The 18,491-nt window shown below is 42.5% G+C and overlaps 1 protein-coding gene across 1 annotated transcript in view; it reads left to right on the top strand.

The window, feature by feature from the left end:
* Positions 1–8,525: 8,525 nt before the first annotated feature.
* ACSL1 (acyl-CoA synthetase long chain family member 1) overlaps positions 8,526–18,491 on the top strand; it is a 33,021-nt gene continuing 23,055 nt past the window's right edge. Inside the window, exons 1-3 of the mRNA XM_009642403.2 lie at positions 8,526–8,749; positions 16,942–17,056; positions 17,427–17,491. Of these exons, the coding sequence (XP_009640698.1) occupies positions 8,555–8,749; positions 16,942–17,056; positions 17,427–17,491 (375 nt within the window). The 5' untranslated portion in view covers positions 8,526–8,554. The remainder of the gene's footprint in view (positions 8,750–16,941; positions 17,057–17,426; positions 17,492–18,491) is intronic.

Here is an 18,491-nt window from a genome sequence, read left to right as displayed (position 1 = left end):
CCCCGCTGCCGGGGACGCGGAGCGCTGCGCTGCCCCGCCGCTGAGCCGGGCTGGGGAGCGCGGTGCTGCCTGTTAACCTGAGGGGTGCAATGTGTCGTTGCTGGACCTCCTCGTCAGGGAGGTTGTTCTTACGGGCACCAATGCGGCATGTTACGTGGAGCAGCTTTTTTTTTTTTTTTTTTTTTTTTTCTCCTCCTTAAGCATTTGAGAGCGTGTATGGAAATGTAGCGTGAGGCAAACTGGCCTAAAATGGAAGGTGGAGTGACTTTGACTTTGCAGGCCTTCCCTCCGCTGTTAGGTAGGACTCCCGGTGCTACAGCGCAGGCATCTAGCCTGCTTACACGATGCTTTTGTTCCAGGATGCATACGTTTCTCGTTCCTGTTGAACAGGAATTGCAGCACTTGAAGCCTTCTGATTTTTTTAAAGGGCATGTCTGTGAGCTGTCTGGGGTATTACAGGCACCCTCTTGGACCTAGTTATCCATCTAAGCATATGCCTCGCTTGGGTTAGAGACTGGGATGTGATGGTCTTTGCAACCCTGTGGTTCTATAACTGTACCTGGACCACAGAGCTATTCTGTGTGGTGCTAGAAGGTTTTTTCATCTACACTGCTTTACAGGGAAACATGCAGTCTCCTGAGCCTGCTCAGGAGCACTTGAATTCGCCTCTCTGCTTTAGAACGTGCTCTCAAACTTGCAAGCTGAGGTTTCTCAGTTCAAGAGATTGGGATCAGATTTCTTGGATCAAGAAATTCTGAGTGTAAGAAGGCATTGAGTTTACTGAAAAATACCTTTATTATCTTCTTGCAGCGATAGCAGTATTAATAATGTGAAAATCAAAATACAGAGTTCTTCATGGAACCATACTGTTACTGCCTGATTCTTTGAAGACCAAGGATATCTAGCTTGCTTGTACTGGAATATGAAAATGTCTGAGGATGGCTGATGAGGAAAATCTAAAGCTTGTAATTACAAGTAGCTGTTGTGTGTAGCATACTTAATTCAAGGTCTCTAGCAAACGGTCTTAGTCTATTCTAGGGACCGCATGATTACAATGAATTTAAAAGGCAGCTTCTAAATTTGGTAGATGCCGTTTTACGACTACAAATCAGCCAACATGAGGTTGGAAGTAAGTCTTCAGTTCTAGAGAAGCAAACCCCCAAAGTAGCCTTTTGCTTCAAGGGCAAGTACAAGGTTGGCATCAGTGGAAAAACAAAACGAGTAATTCAAAATGGAAGGAAAGACAACTTTAAAATACTTAATCTGGGTAAGGGACTTGCCTGTTTCTTGAGTGAAGTCTCTGTAGCTGACACTTCTACCTCATCGCTTCACTAGAAATTAATACCTGAGGGGATTTTTTTGAGGAGATAAGAGATGGGTTATACCTTTTCTGGCCTGAGTGTGTTGATCTCCAGTGTGGAGTAAGCAGTTTCTTCTTTCTTTCTCTCCCCCTTCCAAGCAAACATCACTTTGACTAGTGAGCAATAGAAGATAGTAGCAGGTTATTGTGTTGTGTTTTGTTTTTCAAAACCCTGGTACTACAGTTGATTGAAACTAGTAGACTCAAACAGGCTAATAGCACCAAGCTTTTCAAATGTGCAGCAGAGAAGGAGAGAGATTCTGGCCCCATTGCTTGATAAGTGGGGCTTCTGGTAGTTGGATGCCACATCCTACTTTCTTGCTGTCCTAAATTACGAGTTCAGATATGTTAAATATTTTAATATGTTAAATATAACCAGTGGTAGTTCCCCCAAAGCCCTCACAAATAGGAGGGGAGGTGATTTGCTCGCTGGTAAATAGTTTTGCGTGGGAGTTTACAATGCCATGTGGCTCAAGGAAGCACTGCTGTACAGCATTGACCTTTACGGGCGGTAGGCTGAACCCTGGCTGCAGATGGGGGGGCTTGCATTTCTGCAGATCCCGCCTGACTCCTGAAACAAGGACACTTGATAACACAAGGCTTCTGCTCTCTCTTGCTGCCTTTCATGTTGGGAGATACTCATCTACAGAGAGTAAAATATGATAGAAAAATATGATTCCTTTTTGGTTAGGATTTGAATCTTAGTAGTGCTGGTAGCTTGTCCAAAAGTGACTGAAAACAGCTTGTGCTGTGTTACAGAGAAAAAATGGATTTTGTTTTTGTAGCTGGACTGCTTAAGCCTTGTAGCAGAAGTGCTTGATGTCCTGTTTGCAGAAAAGGCTTTTTATGTGAATTATTTTTCTTAAACCCAGAACTCTTAAGCTTTTTAGTTTCATACTGCCTGTGCCTTGTTTCCAAAACTCTGCCTCTGCAGTTGGGCTGCATTAGTAGCCTGGTGAAGATGGATTAGTTTCCTAGGAAAGCTAGAAGAAAATGCTTACTATCACTGACTCAGAGGAAGTACAGGGATACCTTAATACCTGAGGTCAAGGGGTTGCTTGATTTGTCATAATCTTTCTTGTGATGCTGGTGTTGGGAGGTCACTCGGTGAACCAGTGGCTTCTCGTAAGTACTTGCTGATCTGTCTGGTCTCATTGTGTTAAGGGTTATGTTTTTTCAAAACATCCTTCTGAATGTAAACACTACCTAGTTTGATGCGATGTGGCTTAGTGTGCTTGACCCAGGTTGCCTTCTGCTAGACTTCAGGTGACAGAAGTACAAGTAAGAAACTCGTTCTTGCAGAGTCTCGGATGAGCACTTGAAGTATGTGCTAACTTGATGTTGCATACTGGGCTTTCTGAGTAGTAGCCTTTTCCTGGGAGGAGTAGAATGGATAAGGTGGTATGATCAACTCAAGCTGTTAATGCCACCAGAAAGCTGCTGGTTTGTAGCAATTTGCTTCTGTAGGGTGATTTTCATCTAAACTGTAGTTGGATTGAGGTTCAACGATCAGACTAGTGCTGGGATGCAGTTGTGGATCAGAGTAGTGCTGGGATGCAGCTCTAGCAGATAGTAATTTAGGCTGCAAACCAGGTATTTGTCAACATCTTCTGTGGTCTTTGAAAATGAGAAACCAATAAGACTGCTTAGTGACATGTTGTGTGTGTGTATAGGTAAGGATCAAAGGAAACTTAAATCAATCACTCCCGAAGGCTTTAGTGGGAAATATTGGCTTTCCTTAATATACAGGGTTACCAAGTGCTGCTGAAGGACTGCAATTGCACAAAAGGCATTGAGCAGGTTCTTGTCATGTGGTTCAGCTTCTGAACTTGAATAAACTCCAGTGACCTCATTGGTGTGCACTCGGATTACTTGTTGGACGTCATTAAGAGGCAAGAATCCAGGTGTTGTTCCATTTGATTGCAAGAGGATTGCAGCCAAACATCTGAGGACAGGGCTGTGACTTTCCTTGTGGATGGGGACAAAGCCTTGACACTTCAGTATCAGATGTAGTGCTCCCTAAAGGTTGCAGCAAGAGTCTTAACTTTGGTTGCAGCTTATGAAGTACATAGCTGCGGCCCAACTGATGGGGCTGAATCCAGCTTGTAGGCTGCTTCCCACTGGTCCTGCCTTATCCCAAATACGGGAACAGAAGCAGAACCAGCAGAGGCAACCTGAACCACTGCGTGATGCCCTGTGGTTGCTCAGAGCCAGTCTGGGGGGCTGGAGGTATGTGTGGGGTGAATATTCAGGACCTGCTGGTTCTTTTCTGTGCATGGGATGGGTTACTCACTAACAGCTTTTTAGTTACTCCTTCTTTACTGTTGCAGGAAAGGGAGTCTGTCAGTTACTACTGTAAAAGGAGGGTTTATTGCTCTGAAGCCTGCATGAGCAATCTAGGTGATGCTGGGTAAAATGAGGTATTTAGGTTTTTAATTGTGGGGGGATAGGTGGAAGAAGGCAGAGTAGTGGATTAGACAGTTTAACAGTACTTGGTTTGTTCAGGAGAGTCCTTTGTGGCTAAGGAGAAACGGTTACTTCATACATGACATGACAAGCTGCACCACAGGAGACCTCTTGCTGTCATATTCATGTTATACAAGGCTTAAACTGAGGATTCTCCTTCATGTCTCAATTAACCAGTGCTGCTTTGCTGTACCTTGAGGGTGGTTGTGGCTTCCTTGTTGGTTACAGTTTGGCTCTGTCACAGGTGACAGGAAGACCTCAGTCAAGTTACTGCCTTGAGTGCAGGGCAGGGGGAGAAAAATCCTGGGAGGACTTGCATGCAGTGTTTGGAGTTGTGTGCTTATGGTGTAGTGTCACAATGTCCATCCCTTTCCCCAGCTGTGTTTCCTTCTGGGAGCTAATGGCTATTTGGTCATCCAAACAAGGGTTGGTTGAGCTGAGAACTAGCACTGGAACTAACCTGGGAAAATGGCGTTTGCCAGATCACCTCCTTGGTGTGACTGCACAACAGGATGAGTGCCTGGCCAGCACAAAGAGGGTTGTGGGAGCATGTATCTGGGACAGGTTGAACTGACTCAAATTTAAGCTGATTGTAAATGCACTCTGAGATTAGGATTATGTATTTTATTCAGACAAAGGATTTATTTTGTTACTAGCCAAAGCTATTTGTTGCACCTTCTTTCATACTCGATACAGGAGATAGAACACTATTCTGCACTTGCTCTGTCAAAGGATGAGTGGAGAAAGGCTTAAGTGAAAGAGATCTGTGGGAGCTGCGCAGCGTAACCTGTAACAGTAAGAAAACAACAAACTGCAATGGCCAGTAGCTGTCAGGATAATTCAAAGGCATATGGGTGGCTGATCCTCTGTTCCAGCATATCATGGTGAAAACGGCTTAGGGCCATATTGCTCATAAGAAGAGATAGCTACAAGACAAGTTGCCTTTCTCCTGCCTGTAAGAGGCTTTAGAAATAACACTACTGCTTCTTTTACCCCATGTGGTGGGCCTGCCTTTATGGCAGGCCACTGTGGTGCTAGTGTGCCATTCATCTAAATATTAGGATAGGGAGGAAGAGAGGCCATTGGTTCTTGGGGTTGTTTTCTTTGCAGTACAGAAGCTGACGGCTGCTCTCCTGTTCTCTTCCGTTGCACTCGAACGATGTCTGGCTATGGATAAACAATAGGGAGGCTGCTGCCCGCTGTAAATAGCCCATTGTATGCTGAGAGTAGGAGCAGCAAAGAACGGCAGAGTCCTGCCAACTTGGGTCGTTGCCTTGAGATACTGGCTCTGCTGTAAAGAATGAGTCTTGGGTGCTGTGGGGGGTGTGTGTGAGCAGAGAGAGATGGCTTTGTCTGAGCCATATGCAACTTCTTAACCTAACTGATACGATGAGTTCAGGTGGGTGCTTTCATGGGCTGGATTTTGGGAACTGCTGTTTCTGTGGAGGTGGCCAGGACAGGTAGTTTATCTCTGAAGCAGTTTTGCCCTGTTATTAAAACCACTTTCCCACATCTGTCTGGTATTGTTTCTAAAGTTAAGAACAAACCACGGTCTACCCGTTGCCTTGAAAAAAAGGTGCTTTTGACCTCACACGTTGTCTGTCCTGCTTCAAGGTTTTTGCTACATTTAGCAAACAGAGTATCACAGACTGGTACTTCTCTTGTGCAGGATCTTCCTTTGGGTCTCCACCCCTGACTTCCAATCATTTGCTATGTCCTGTCTTGCTCCGGGGCTGAGTTTCTGAGTCCGTTCCTTGTGGTCCAGATCCTGTCTGGATGAGTAGTGATTGCATGGACCTGAGTTGGTCAAGAGAGCATGGCTTTTTTGCTTGTCTTGAGTGAGCAGGATTAGCTGGGTCCTTCCTTGGGGAAAAGGACTGAAAGCCAGGTCCTAGCTCTGCTGGGAAGATCTTTGTATCTCAGTCTAAAGGCTCTAAACTGCTCTCCTTGGTCACAGTAAAGACTCTGGATGTCTGATACAATTGAAGCATGAGCCAAGTAAAGAGATGGATCAAAGAAGGCTGGGAGGCATTGAAGCCTCCTTTCTTAATGGGACATATTTGGATGCATGTGTTAAGAATGTGAATTTATTCTCCCTGTTGCATCTGGCTTTGTCTCAAATACAGAAAACAAGAGTTGATGTGACTAAGCAATTCCTAGCTTTAACACTATCTGCTAAGTCTTGTAGAAAACTGTCCTAACCCTGTGTTTTGTGCTGATGAGGCAGAAGGTATAATAAAAAAGTCATCCCTCAATATAAACCTAAGTAGTAAAATGTGTCATTAAGTAACTGATAACTTGTGATATAACTGCACAGAAACGTTTTATGTTACAGGCTGCTCTACAAACAGCTGGTCAAGCAAATGAAAAGTAGTGATGTGCATCTCTTCACCTAGGCTGAATTCATAGCAGCTCCTTGACTACAATGGGACTCTTATGTGAATGAAGCGATCATGTTTACTTCAGTTCTTGTTAGCTGTAATGGCACCACAGCCTTTTGAAAGAGTAACTCTCTAATTACATTGCATTCCTAAATCATATAGTATGTGTGCAGGACATCATGACTAATGCAGAGAGGAAAGCAAGTATCTGTTGTTTTAAAAATTAAAGGTGCTTATTGTGGTGCTTGAGGAGGAGAGAGCTAAGCTTGCTCTTAGCCCTTGCATACGCTATAGCCCCCTTTTTCTAGCTTCATAACATGGTATCTATGATATACCCCAAATTAACTTGTAAGACAAGACTTCCTTGTTGGAATAACTTTTTATTCTTACTATTCATTTGTGTAAATTAAAACTTAAGAGGTAGTTTTCATGCCTGCAATGCTAATGAGCATGATTTGATGCAAAAAAAAAGCAACAGTATGGTAATCCTAACTATTAAGTCAGTGATAATTTTTTTATTTTTAACAAGGAAGAGGTTCCTCGTTAATATGTTTGGTTCTTCTCTACAGCCTGATGTATTGTGGATCTTGAGCATAGTCTGCTGTGTATTGCAGTGCAAATAACCAAAAGGCATTTCGGTAGCAGCCCTGCACTGCATATCTGGGTGATGCTACCCTGTACCCTGAGGCTATGCCATAAAAGCTAAGAAAAGTGTGTGTGTGGGGGGAGACAGCAGTGCCTGCAGGCTGGGGAGTGCTCTGTGGGTCCAGGACCATTCCAGAGATGGAACTTGATTCCATCGTGACGCTGCCCCCATCCGTGACCTTACTTCAGCCTGTCCTGCTAACACTGTGAAACTGTGGGCCCTTTGAACTATTTTTATGGCTTTTTTTTGCTGTTTATAGCAAATCCTTGTCCAAATACTGGTTAAACTTTTTGTGAACTAGGCAACTCTTCTGTTGCATGGTTGAATAACTGAGTGCAGCAGTAAAGATTTCAAGGGCAGACTGTGAACTAGAGATTTTGCTGTGGAAAAACAAAATCATAGCCTGGTATGGTTGGATTTTAAAAGTAAGCAGCATGTAATTCTGCCTGTTTGGATTTCAGCGTCTCCTATGCTGCTGTCCTGCAGCGGTGTATTGTTACACAGTGTGTTCTAGCTATTTAAACACGCATTTTGACATTCTTTAGGCCCTCCGCTTAATTTTATTGTCTGTAGGAAATGGCTGGACCTAAATTATCTGAGCCAGCGCACCTCAGACCTTCCAAGTAGAGCTTAATACATTAAAGTGTTGCTCCCCCTTGGGGGCACTGGGTGGCTGGGTGCTGCGGGCCGCCATTGGCCCCGGGCGGGCCGGCTGCCTGCTGCTTACCTCTCGCCTAGTGGGCAGGAGCTGGTGGGTTTGGCATGTGACAAATGTCCCGGGAGACCTTGGCTGTGGAGGAGAGCACCAGCTGAGCTGACTGCAATACTTTTTCCCCCCCACACCCCCCCGCAGCTGGTTCTTGCTGTGGAATATGCATGTCGACGAGCGCTTGGCGGGGAGCAACCTCTTTCAGCTCGTCCTTCTGTGCGAACGTGACAAATCAAATGTGCTTCCTGCCCTCGATTATGTTGCTGTGTGCTGCTGCCTTGGGCCTCCTTAGGTGCTGCTTTAGTCTGCCTCATGACCAGAGATGAATTGCTGGCGTGGGGCTGGGAGAAATAGGAAGCTTGCTAGCATAGAGGAGCTATGGGAGGGTATCGGCTGCGAAGGCAGCTTGCTGTAGTGAGCTTTCTGTGTGCCATTGAAGGGAGAGTAGAAAAGAGAGGGAGTTTACTTAATGGACTTAAGAGATGAAAAATCCTGCTGTGCTACTATAGGATTAGGATGCTCTCTGTTAGGTTAATGCAGGCAAGTTAACATCTTATACCCCTGCCCTCCCTCTCCCTGACTTCCCTGTCTGACACTTACTGTTTAAACAGTCTTATGGTACAGCTGCTCTACAAGTAAATATTTAGCATTTGTGAAATGCTGTCCTTCAAAAAAAAAAAAAAGGAAAAGATTTGTTAAAATGCACTGTCTGTTAAAAGCTGTAAAACCCTGCAGAAACTGCCTCCTGTCAGCCCCACCTGTTTTTCTAGAGTGTGAACTGGTAATTGCTTGCTTACTTAATTGCAGCACTGAGGTCCAAAGGTATTGCCTGCCTAGTGGCAGATGAAATTATTTTGATAATGGGAATCTAGCAGGACAAAGCGTACATCGCTCTCCTACAACGGTGAATCGAAAGGGGATTTCAAACCTTTGTGTGTAACTTTATTTCCTATCAACAGGTTTCAGCATCGGGACAACTGCGCTGAACTGCAATGCAAGCACATGAGTTGTTTAGACACCTACGAATGCCAGAACTTGGGGATGTCAGACAGTATGTGCGCACCCTTCCAACAAATACGCTGATGGGCTTCGGTGCTTTCGCAGCTCTCACAACCTACTGGTATGCGACAAGACCAAAAGCACTAAAACCACCATGTGACTTAGCAATGCAATCTGTGGAAGTAGAGGTAAGTGTCACTTAATGGATGCTGTTGTTCACTGAATTTTAAAGCCTAAAAGCAGCATTGAGAGAGATCAAACGCTGATTTACATAAGAGTGTTTCTAAACTTAGTGTGGAGTGAATAAATTTCAGGGCATGCTTGTTTTTTCTAAAATACAGCTTGAACTCAGTTTTTTAGCTTTCTGAATTTGAAAACAAATTTGAGGGTTGAGGTCATTATGGTGGTAACTAGCATGGGAGAAAAGTACTTTGTGCTGAGAAAACTGAGTTTCTGATCTGACTGGTAGGAGGGAACTTGTGAATGTTAGAATTGGCACAGAGTAGTTTTCAATTCCTGGACATGTACTTAAATGATGACCTATTAAATTAAGTCTTTGGGGTCAGACTATGTATGCTGGTGTATACTGATTAGGCTAATACTTTTCTGTTACAATATTTAGTTTATAATAGCTGACAGATGAGACTTTATATTGGGTTACAAGCATGAAGAGGGTACTAACTGTCCTCAGATGATCTGTGGAAAGATATATTAGTCCTGCCAAGAGATCCTAGCCATAAAGTAAGTTGAAATTAAATCAACCACCTGCTAAACTCTGGATATGCTAGCTTAGCTTTTGCTTTATGCTTTATAAAGGCAGACAGAGTTGATGTTAGGTGGTGTTTTTTTAATAGTGAAGTCAGATATGGAAACAATCTGACTGGGAGGAACTGTTGCTTAGAAGCAAATATAGAAAACTGATTACGTGGCTAGGGTTTCCTGAGCAGAAGTTGTATGAATTTCCCTGTTCACTACAGAATCCAGATATTTACTGCTGATTTCATTCTTTCAAGAGTGCCTCTGTATTTCTTTAGGGTAGATGAGGTGTCTCGCTTTTTGAAGGAAGGAGACAGCTTTGAAAGGTTGTGATCTTCAAGGGAGATAATTACAAAATGTAGGATTGTAAGGCTGCCAGTTTCTTGCATTACTCTCAATAGTCAGAAACTACTGTAGTTTTTTTTGTATATACTTGCAACGGAAGTCTCCCTTCACAGCACATTCTTCTGTGGGGATAGACTGCATCCAGTGGTCCTGTATAGACTGCATCCAGTTGTCCTGTATCGAGCGCAGTTATCATGGCTTCTTGTGCTTAAGAGTAGATGTGACTACAAACTGATGTAAACAAATGCGGCAGAGCAGTTTGAAATTTACAGTAGGTAAACTTCCATGAACTTTAGCAAAGCAAACTCCTGCCATAGCCTCAAATCAGGCACTTTCTTTGCAGTGTTTCATGATACTGACATTGGAGAGTGAAGTGTTAGCTGGCTCCTCCATTCAGAAGTTTAGGTAATACCACTTATTTCCTAATCTTCTTCCCAGTATGGTATGCAGTAAGCTTACTGGCATGACATGTTACTATAGCAAGCAATGGTCTGCTATTAGAATTACACAAAGGGGAAACAAAAAATGCTCTGGCAATGTGATAATTGCCCAGAATATCTCTTTTCAAGGAACACGTGTAGAGTAAGTATCCAGAGGTTAGATCTTGCTCCTCTTGGTGAGCTTTCTCAGTCCAGACAGCAGCCACTTAGCGGGTAGAATAGTCTTGTAGATAGCAGCGTGCTTTGGTGGTCACTGGTCAGTATAGACTTCAGCAGGTTTGGGAGGCCTTGCATTGGAAGATGATAAAACCAGTGGCTCTTAACTGGCAATGAAACCAGTGACAAGTGCTTATTGCTCGAGACTCTTGACAGCAGTCTCAGTTCACTGCCTCTTACCTCTTCAAGCTAAATTGTTCAGCACTGCTGGGTTCTGTGATTGAAATTGTTGTTTGGTAGTATGAGATTTCACTAAATTACTGAATGCATCATTGATCCATATTGTACTAATTAACATCATCTCTCTGATCAGAGCAAGATGGGTATAAAAGTATTATTTTTCATTGCTTCTTCAGAAAATATATCTTAATTCGAAAACTAACCAGTAGTAAAATTTAAATGAAAGAGCTGAGTGTTTGCATGCCTTGCTGATAAGAGCTCAAAACTTCAACATGTTGAAATGACCAAGATCTATCCAGTTTTGTTTATTGACAGTTCAGATGCAGCCCTTTATTTAATGTTGTAAACTGTACCAAACTAATCAAATGAGAATGTGTTTCAAGTATCTGTTAGAATTGGTACTGTTATAACAGTAACAAGAGTATAATACAGTGCTTGGGATTCAGTTTCTCCCTAAATCTTGCTTAGAATTTCACTTAATTTACTCCATTCTTACATATGTGTTAAGATGGATTGTTACTTCCACAAAAGAAAAATATGAAATACTACTCTCAAATTAGGTCTTAGTACTTTTTTCTGGTTGAGCAATACAATATTAAAAGGTCTAGGGAGTAAGTAATATGTTCCAAAAAAAGACATGGCAAAGGTAATTCTTCTCTGCTTTAATATCTAATCTACCTGTTTGTTAATGATAATTTTGAACTATAAATAAGCTTCTGCTTAATTCTTACTTGTGACTTATTTCCTTGGCCTCTAACGAAGTTAAATGAAGTCAGTGACTGGAGTAGGGTTTCTACATGTTCTGATAATAAATCTTCGTAACTTTGTATAAAGGAGGAGAAAGATCCTATTTACTGCTGTTCCAGGTCACTTCCCATCTCTGGAAAGCTTTGATTTGGTAGGCCAGCACCCAGTGACCCATTTTAACCATCACTGAGTGAGCATAAAGATTGCATGCTTAGTTGAATATCAGTACAAAGAGTTACTGAAAGTACTGTCTCTTCTACAGTAGATGTCACAATTAAAGGATGTGGAGTACAATCTTTAAAGTATGCTTACTAGTGTTACATTTCACTGAAAGAAACCCACTTGTCTTCAGAGCTCCCTGTCTGATCTCTCTTCAGGGGAACTTCAGAGAGGTATAGGTGAAAATCTGTCAGGATCCACTTGACTCCCTTATCTGTAGGAGGGGAGACAAGATTAATGAAGGGTAATTCTAAATAAAGTCTGACTACTGTGAGACTGCATTGCTGAGACTCATGCTATACTCAGTCATGCACTATATTGTTAAGTATTTCAGTGCTACAGTAATGGTAGAAATAGGGCATTAGTCTAGGGTTTGGAAAGCTTGTGCACCCTTAATGTCTGTAATTGTAGGCACATCGGATCTGTCTGCTTGTAGATGGCTCTTTCTGTGGGTCACTGATAGCTGAACAACTTTGGCTATTGATTTGAGTGCAGGAGTATGGCTGTCAAATATACTGAATCTTGCTTTAAAACCCAAATATTTCTATTTGGCTCAAGTTCTGCTAAAGCATGTGGAAGGATAGCATATAAATAGAGTGGGATGTCAGTATTTTCTAGTAGCAAGAGCTTGGATTTGTGACTCTGGCTTTTTTCTTCTTTTCTTAAAAGACATTAAAATATGGAGAGAGGTATTCAACTCATGAAAACTTTTAAACTTGCTTGCATTCTCCTGGTACATTACCAGGACTCTAGCTTGCCTTGCCTTTCAAGAATCATTTGATCAGACATGTGTTTATCTCCATACTAAGCGATCAATTTTAGCTGTTGTGTGCTTACCTAGGAATTAGCATGCTTAAAATTATATTGCTGGTTTGAAAACTTCTAGTTTAAGCTTCTTGCTGCTCAAATATGCGTGTTGGTGACCTAAGCACCACTTGCTGGGGTACTTTCCCTCTCAGGAAAATGGAAAACTGGTCTCTCTTCTCTCAGGCATGGTGGAGCCAACAGTGTGTTTTGATGTCACTACTAATCCTAAGCAGGCTGTGTCAACAAGAAGCAAACCCATGGCTTGAACAAAAGCAGCTATCTTCTTATGTGACTCAAATAGGCATTGATAGAATAAATCTGTTTCCAACAGAGTCATGTATTACTCTATTTCAGCTGCTGCTATTCTGAACCAATGCCAAGGTTTTACTTAATGTCCAGCACTTGCTGTGTAATGGGTCAATTTCCTGCAACTCCCTGAGCTGCTGCAAGGGCTGTCTTGCAAGAACAACCTCTGGTTACTCATGTATTAATAAGATTCTATTACCAATAAAAAATGTTTCTATGAATACATTGGCAACAAAAGGAGGGCTAGAGACAATATTAATGCTTTATTGTATGCGGGGGGTGGGAAACATACATTGGCAACAAAAGGAGGGCTAGAGACAATTTTAATGCTTTATGTTTCCCACCCCCCGCATACAATAGTGACAAAGGATGAGGAAAAGTTTGAGGTACTTAATGCCTTCTTTGCCTCAGTCTTTAATAGCAAGACAAGTTGTTTGCCAGATACCCATCCCACTGAGCTGGAATACAGGGACCGGGAGCAGAATGAAGCCCCCATAATCCAACGGGAACTGGTTAGCAACCTGCTACACCACTTAGATGCACACGAGTCTATGGGGCCAGGTGGGATCTGCCCGGGGGGAGTTGGTGGAAGGGCTCACCAAGCCACTTTCCATCATTTGTCAGCAGTCCTGGCTAACCAGGGAGGTCCCGCTTGACTGGAGGTTAGCAAATGTGATGCCCATCTACAAGAAGGGCTGGAAGGAGGATTCAGGGGACTACAGGCCTGTCTGCCTGACCTCAGTGTTGGGGAAGGTTATGGTCATCTTGAGTGCCATCATGTGGCATGTATGGGATAACCAGGTGATCAGGCCCAGTCAGCATAGGTTTATGAAAGGCGGGTCCTGCTAGACTAATGTGACCTCCTTCTATGACCAGGTGACCTGCTTAGTGGATGAGGGAAAGGCTGTGGATGTTGTCTACCTACACTTTACTAAAGCCTTTGACACAGTTTCCCACAGCATTCTTATAGAGAAATGAGCTCCTCATGGCTTAGATGGGTGTATGCTTTGCTGGGTAAAAAAGCTGGCTGGATGGCCCAGCCCACAGAGTTGTGGTGAATGGGGTTAAATCCAGTTGTTGGCTGGTCACAAGTGCTGTCCCTCAGGGCTCAATATTGGAACAAGTTCTGTTTAATGTCTTTATCAATGATCTGGATGAAGGGATTGAGTGTACCCTCAGTACGTTTGCAGATGACACCAAAGTAGGTGGAGGTGTTGATCTGCTTGAGGGTAGGAAGGCTCTACAGAGGGATCTGGACAGGCTGGCTGGATGGGCTGAGGCCAGTTGTATGAGGTTCAAGGCCAAGTGCCGGGTCCTGCACTTGAGTTCAAATATTCCAGAGGGAAATGCTGACCCTGAGGGATTCTTCCCATCAACAGCATCCTGGCTTGTATCAGAAACAGTGTGGCCAGCAGAAGTAGGGAAGTGATCATGCCCCTGTACTTGGCACTAGTGAGGCTGCACCTTGAATACTGTGTTCAGTTTTGGGCCCCTTACTACAGGAAAGATGTTGCATTGCTGGAGTATCTCCAGGGGAGAGCAACAAAGCTGGTAAGGGGTCTGGAGCGCAAGTCTTATGAGGAGTGGCTGAGGGAACTGGGGTGGTTTAGTCTGGAGAAGAGGAGGCTGAGGGGCAACCTTATTGCCCTCTACAACTACCTGAAAGGAGGTTGTAGTGAGGTGGGTGTTGGTCTCTTCTGCCAAGTAACAAGCAGAAAGGACAAGAGGAAATGGCCTCAAGTTGTGCCAGGGGAGGTTTAAATTGGATATTGGGAAAAATTTCTTCACTGAAAGGGTTGTCAAGCATTGGAAAGGGCTGCCCAGGGAAGTGGTGGAGTCCCTGTCCCTGGAGGTATTTATGATGTGTAGATGTGGCAGCTAGGGACATGGTTTAGTGGTGGACTTGGTAGTGCTAGGTTAATGGTTAGACTTGATGATCTTAAAGGTCTTTTCCAACCTAAATGATTCTATCACTCTATTTTAGATACCATTCATATAACTTGTGTGAAACCAGCCAAAAACTCCAGTCCTGAGATTCAGATGATTGGTTGTAATGACCAGTGATTTTTCAGAAAGTTTGCTGCAAACAGAACTTTCCCTGATATTGCACAGATTCTGGATAAGGGCCCTTTTAGACAGGCTCTTAGAGTAGCGAGAACTGCTATTTTCAAACAAAGTGTAGACCAACACCGTAATATTTTCTAGTAGGTGAACTCAAACTGGGAGCATAAGGTAAGAGCAAAATGATATTCAGCATATCCAGGTGTATTTCACTGCATCTCTGAAGAATAATATTGAATTTCAGATGGCCTTCACACAAGGAGCTGGGCATTTTTCAGCAAAACTCTTAGTCTAGGGCTGTTGAAAATCCAGTTAATTTCACGTTACTTCTGGGCAAAGAATACAGTAAGCAGAACCCTAAGTTCTTTGTTTCCTTTTACTGAAAACTCATGAGAACCGATGGGGTCTTTTCAATAGTAGTCTTTTACAGAGTTTCTGTTCTTTCCAAAGGACAGTGCAGGCAGTCTTGTATCTAAGCAGTGTGCTGTCTGTCTGGTAAGTCTTATCTTCAAATTTGGTTAGTGCCTCTGGCAAAAACTGCTTTTGTGATGCTGAGTAATAGGACATGTAAACAAAACAGTAGTAGCTCAGATGAGGAGAAACCAAATGCTTCTGGACTGTTGTCAAGGAATGGTTTAGGATATTCGCCTGATGTAGGAATTGTAGCACATCAAACGTGGTACTGATGCATTGCACTTGATGTTACCTATGACTGGTCACAAATGACATTGTGTGATCTTCCTCAGGTTGGCTCCAGAGGTGCTAAAACTGGGAAAATCTAGAAGCTGACTTTGGTTATCGAGATGTGTGAAACCAGCACAATAAAACAAGCAGTCTTGTTTTTCTTTCCAGGTGGAGACGCTTACCTGTTCATTTCCTATAGAGTAGATGTTAGTCTGAATGCAAGTATGCTCTTAAATATCTCATGTTACGAATTTTTAGAGTTAAGCCAGTCATTAACTTGTTCTGGGTCATGTTCAGTGTACGTTTCTGTTCTGCTTACTGTCAAAGGAGTGGCAAGCACTGCATTACGCATAGCGTTTTGCTAAAACAAGTTAGACTTGTTTTAGTGTTAAAATATTTTTTTCCCCTCTGATGTGCCTTTAATGTGCTAGCTCCTTTCTGTGGACCTGGGCAATATGACATCTTCTGCAGATAAACTTGTGTTTAGCTTATACATGAACAGCTGCTCTCTGATCTTCTGGGGTACTTTGAAAACAGGAAGATAAACCAATGGCCAGGAAAAGCCTGTGCTTGCATATGAATAGGTTTCTGACATTGTGGATGATGGCACGGTTCAGGCACAGATTTAGTTCAGGAGTTGACTTTGTGAAAGAGCCGTGACGTGAATTGACTACAGCCACGGATAGAGACAGAATCTTATGCAATGCTTACCCAAAACCCTTTGTTTAACCATCTAGGCTCTTCCTGCTAAGAGCTTGCTTGCTTGTCATCATAGCAGGACTAATAAATGTGGCCCAATAGTACTTGCATAACTTCAATTTGTGAAGCTTGATTGATATAAAATGAGGTTGTTTAACCAGTCACTCTGAAAAAGGTTATATTAAAGCTATGAACTATTAAATTCTTGTATTGACTTCCAATTGTAGCCTCTGTAAAGGCTCATCTGCTGAAAACAGTGATTTTAATTGTCCAGGTAGTATTGTCTTGACTGCCAGATCAGGAGGAAACCTCTTTTGTAAGATGGAACTTTAAATTGGGTTAAAGGACTCCATTTTTATCTGGTACAGAGTACTTTGCTTATGAGAATGCTTGTTGTAGGGTGTTGACCACCCTTAGAATCATTTAGGTTTTGAAACCAGTTTGAAGTGTGATTTTTTGTTTTGTAATCTTAATTAGAAAAGTAGATTAGGATCTTGGCATTAATATTGTATCTGGAGAGCTCTGAGGCTGGAGTCATTTAGAAAGCTTGATGGAATTAATTATGCTATATACTGCAATGATAGGGTAAAACATTTCTTAAGGAAAAACTCTGTGTCTAGTAAGGAGTGTCAAAGGGCATTTTGTGGTTCTCATTTGTTCTGTGCTATCATAGGTAGCTGAGGAGTAAGATTTTGCCAGACAGGTTTTTAGTAATGCAGGGAGCAGTCAGACTCTAAACAATATTGCGGGAAACCTTGCAGATCTCTCCCCTGGTGGTGAAAAGAACTGAAGGGCTCTCGAGCAGAATTTGCCAAGGCTTGTAACAAAATTTAATGGATGAGGTGTGTCTATTCCTTCAGGAAAATCCGGCTCGCTTCTAACCAACAAGTGTGCCTAACCTTTCTAATTGGTTTCCTTAGGGTGGTGAGCATGCTCGAAGGTCCTCTCTTCTTAACAGCGATGAACTGTTGATTTACTACTACGATGATGTGAGAACAGTTTATGATATCTTCCAACGGGGTGTGCAAGTATCAAGTAAGTCTAAAAATTTTTTTTAGCAACATATCAAGAACTAAAGGTCTGGGCTCTTTTGAAATGTAGTGTGGGATACCTAGCAATATAGTAAATGTATTGGATGGGGGCTCTCTTGAAGGCAAATTTAACTGTGACCTCTTGTGAAGCAGAGTTGTTTGAATAAAGTCAGTGCTGTGTTCCCTAACCTAAACCAACCTTGGTGCCTCTGTCCTTCCCCAGTTTCCCTCCTTGCCCCCCCCCCCCAAAAAAAAGGTTTGTCTCCTGAAAGTGTTTGCAAAGAATCTAGAGGCTTAACACTGAGAGTACAGTGTGGTGTCAGGACAGAGGAGTCGGGGTTAAATTTTGAGTAACTTTTGATTATCATTTTTAGATAATGGTCCATGTCTAGGTGTTAGAAAACCAAACCAGCCGTATGAGTGGATCTCCTATAAAGAGGTAAGCAGTCTCTCAAACTTAGTGCTAGACCTGCTTTTGCTTGCTGAGACCACTGATACAACATCCAGTAATGTGATATAACAAATCTTAATTATTTATAGATGTTTTAAAGTAGTAGCAGAATATTGCAGAAAGGTTCTAGTTCCTATTAGGATATCTTAAAGGAACAGCCTCAAGTATGTGCAAGGGGGGAAAGAAAAATATCTCCTGCATTAACTTGGTTTATTAACAGTTTTATTTCAGATTTTGGGGGGTTATCTTGGCAGCTTTTAGCATCTCATTGTCGAATTGTTTAGAACTTGGACACTGCCTCAGAAGGGCTTCACCTTTGAAGTAGTATTCAGGGACTTGGGCTGCTACTATTTCAGGTGTTTGCTTCCGAGAGGCAGATTTTACACTAGGATAGGAGAAGTCCTATCTACAGATGTTATTTTTGCTTCTTGACAAATTCTCTCCATAGTGTTGAATGATGGTTGTCTAGGGTGTTAACAGATATGCTTCTAACTAGTATTGTGCTCCTTCATGATTGCTAAAAATATCTTTATGCAAATCTTGAACAGCTATGCACTTTTAGCTTGTTCCTGATATAATCAGTTATTGTCCTCAAATTTGCATAAACCTTGCCTATTGCATACTGTTAAGGTCATTAAACACCATTTGTACGTAGCAGACCTCACTTTCTCCAAGGTGATTTTGCTGGGTGCTTGTTAGGTACAACCTCTCCTTAATAAAGCTTTTCTGTTTGAGTCATGTGACTGACATGGATTCAAGTCATGTGCTATATGGAAAGAATTTAGGAAATTGCCTTCCCAAGGCAAGGTTGTTTATAGAACTAGCTGGGTTTTGCCTCCTTATTCTCCTGCTTTTTGAAGGGAGAAATGCTATTCCTGTAGGCACTGAATGAAGGAGGATGATGGTACATGTAGTGCTTGTGCAATGCCGACTCGTTCCAGGGTCACTTCTGGGGTTTAATACAAATATACAGAAAAGGCTGTTTTGT

This window comes from Egretta garzetta, unplaced genomic scaffold (assembly GCF_000687185.1).
Source record: "Egretta garzetta isolate BGI_Z169 unplaced genomic scaffold, ASM68718v1 scaffold46, whole genome shotgun sequence".
In the NCBI taxonomy this organism is placed as follows: domain Eukaryota; kingdom Metazoa; phylum Chordata; class Aves; order Pelecaniformes; family Ardeidae; genus Egretta; species Egretta garzetta.
The sequence above is the reverse complement of the archived record's forward strand: the minus strand, read 5'-3'. Positions and strand labels throughout refer to the sequence as shown.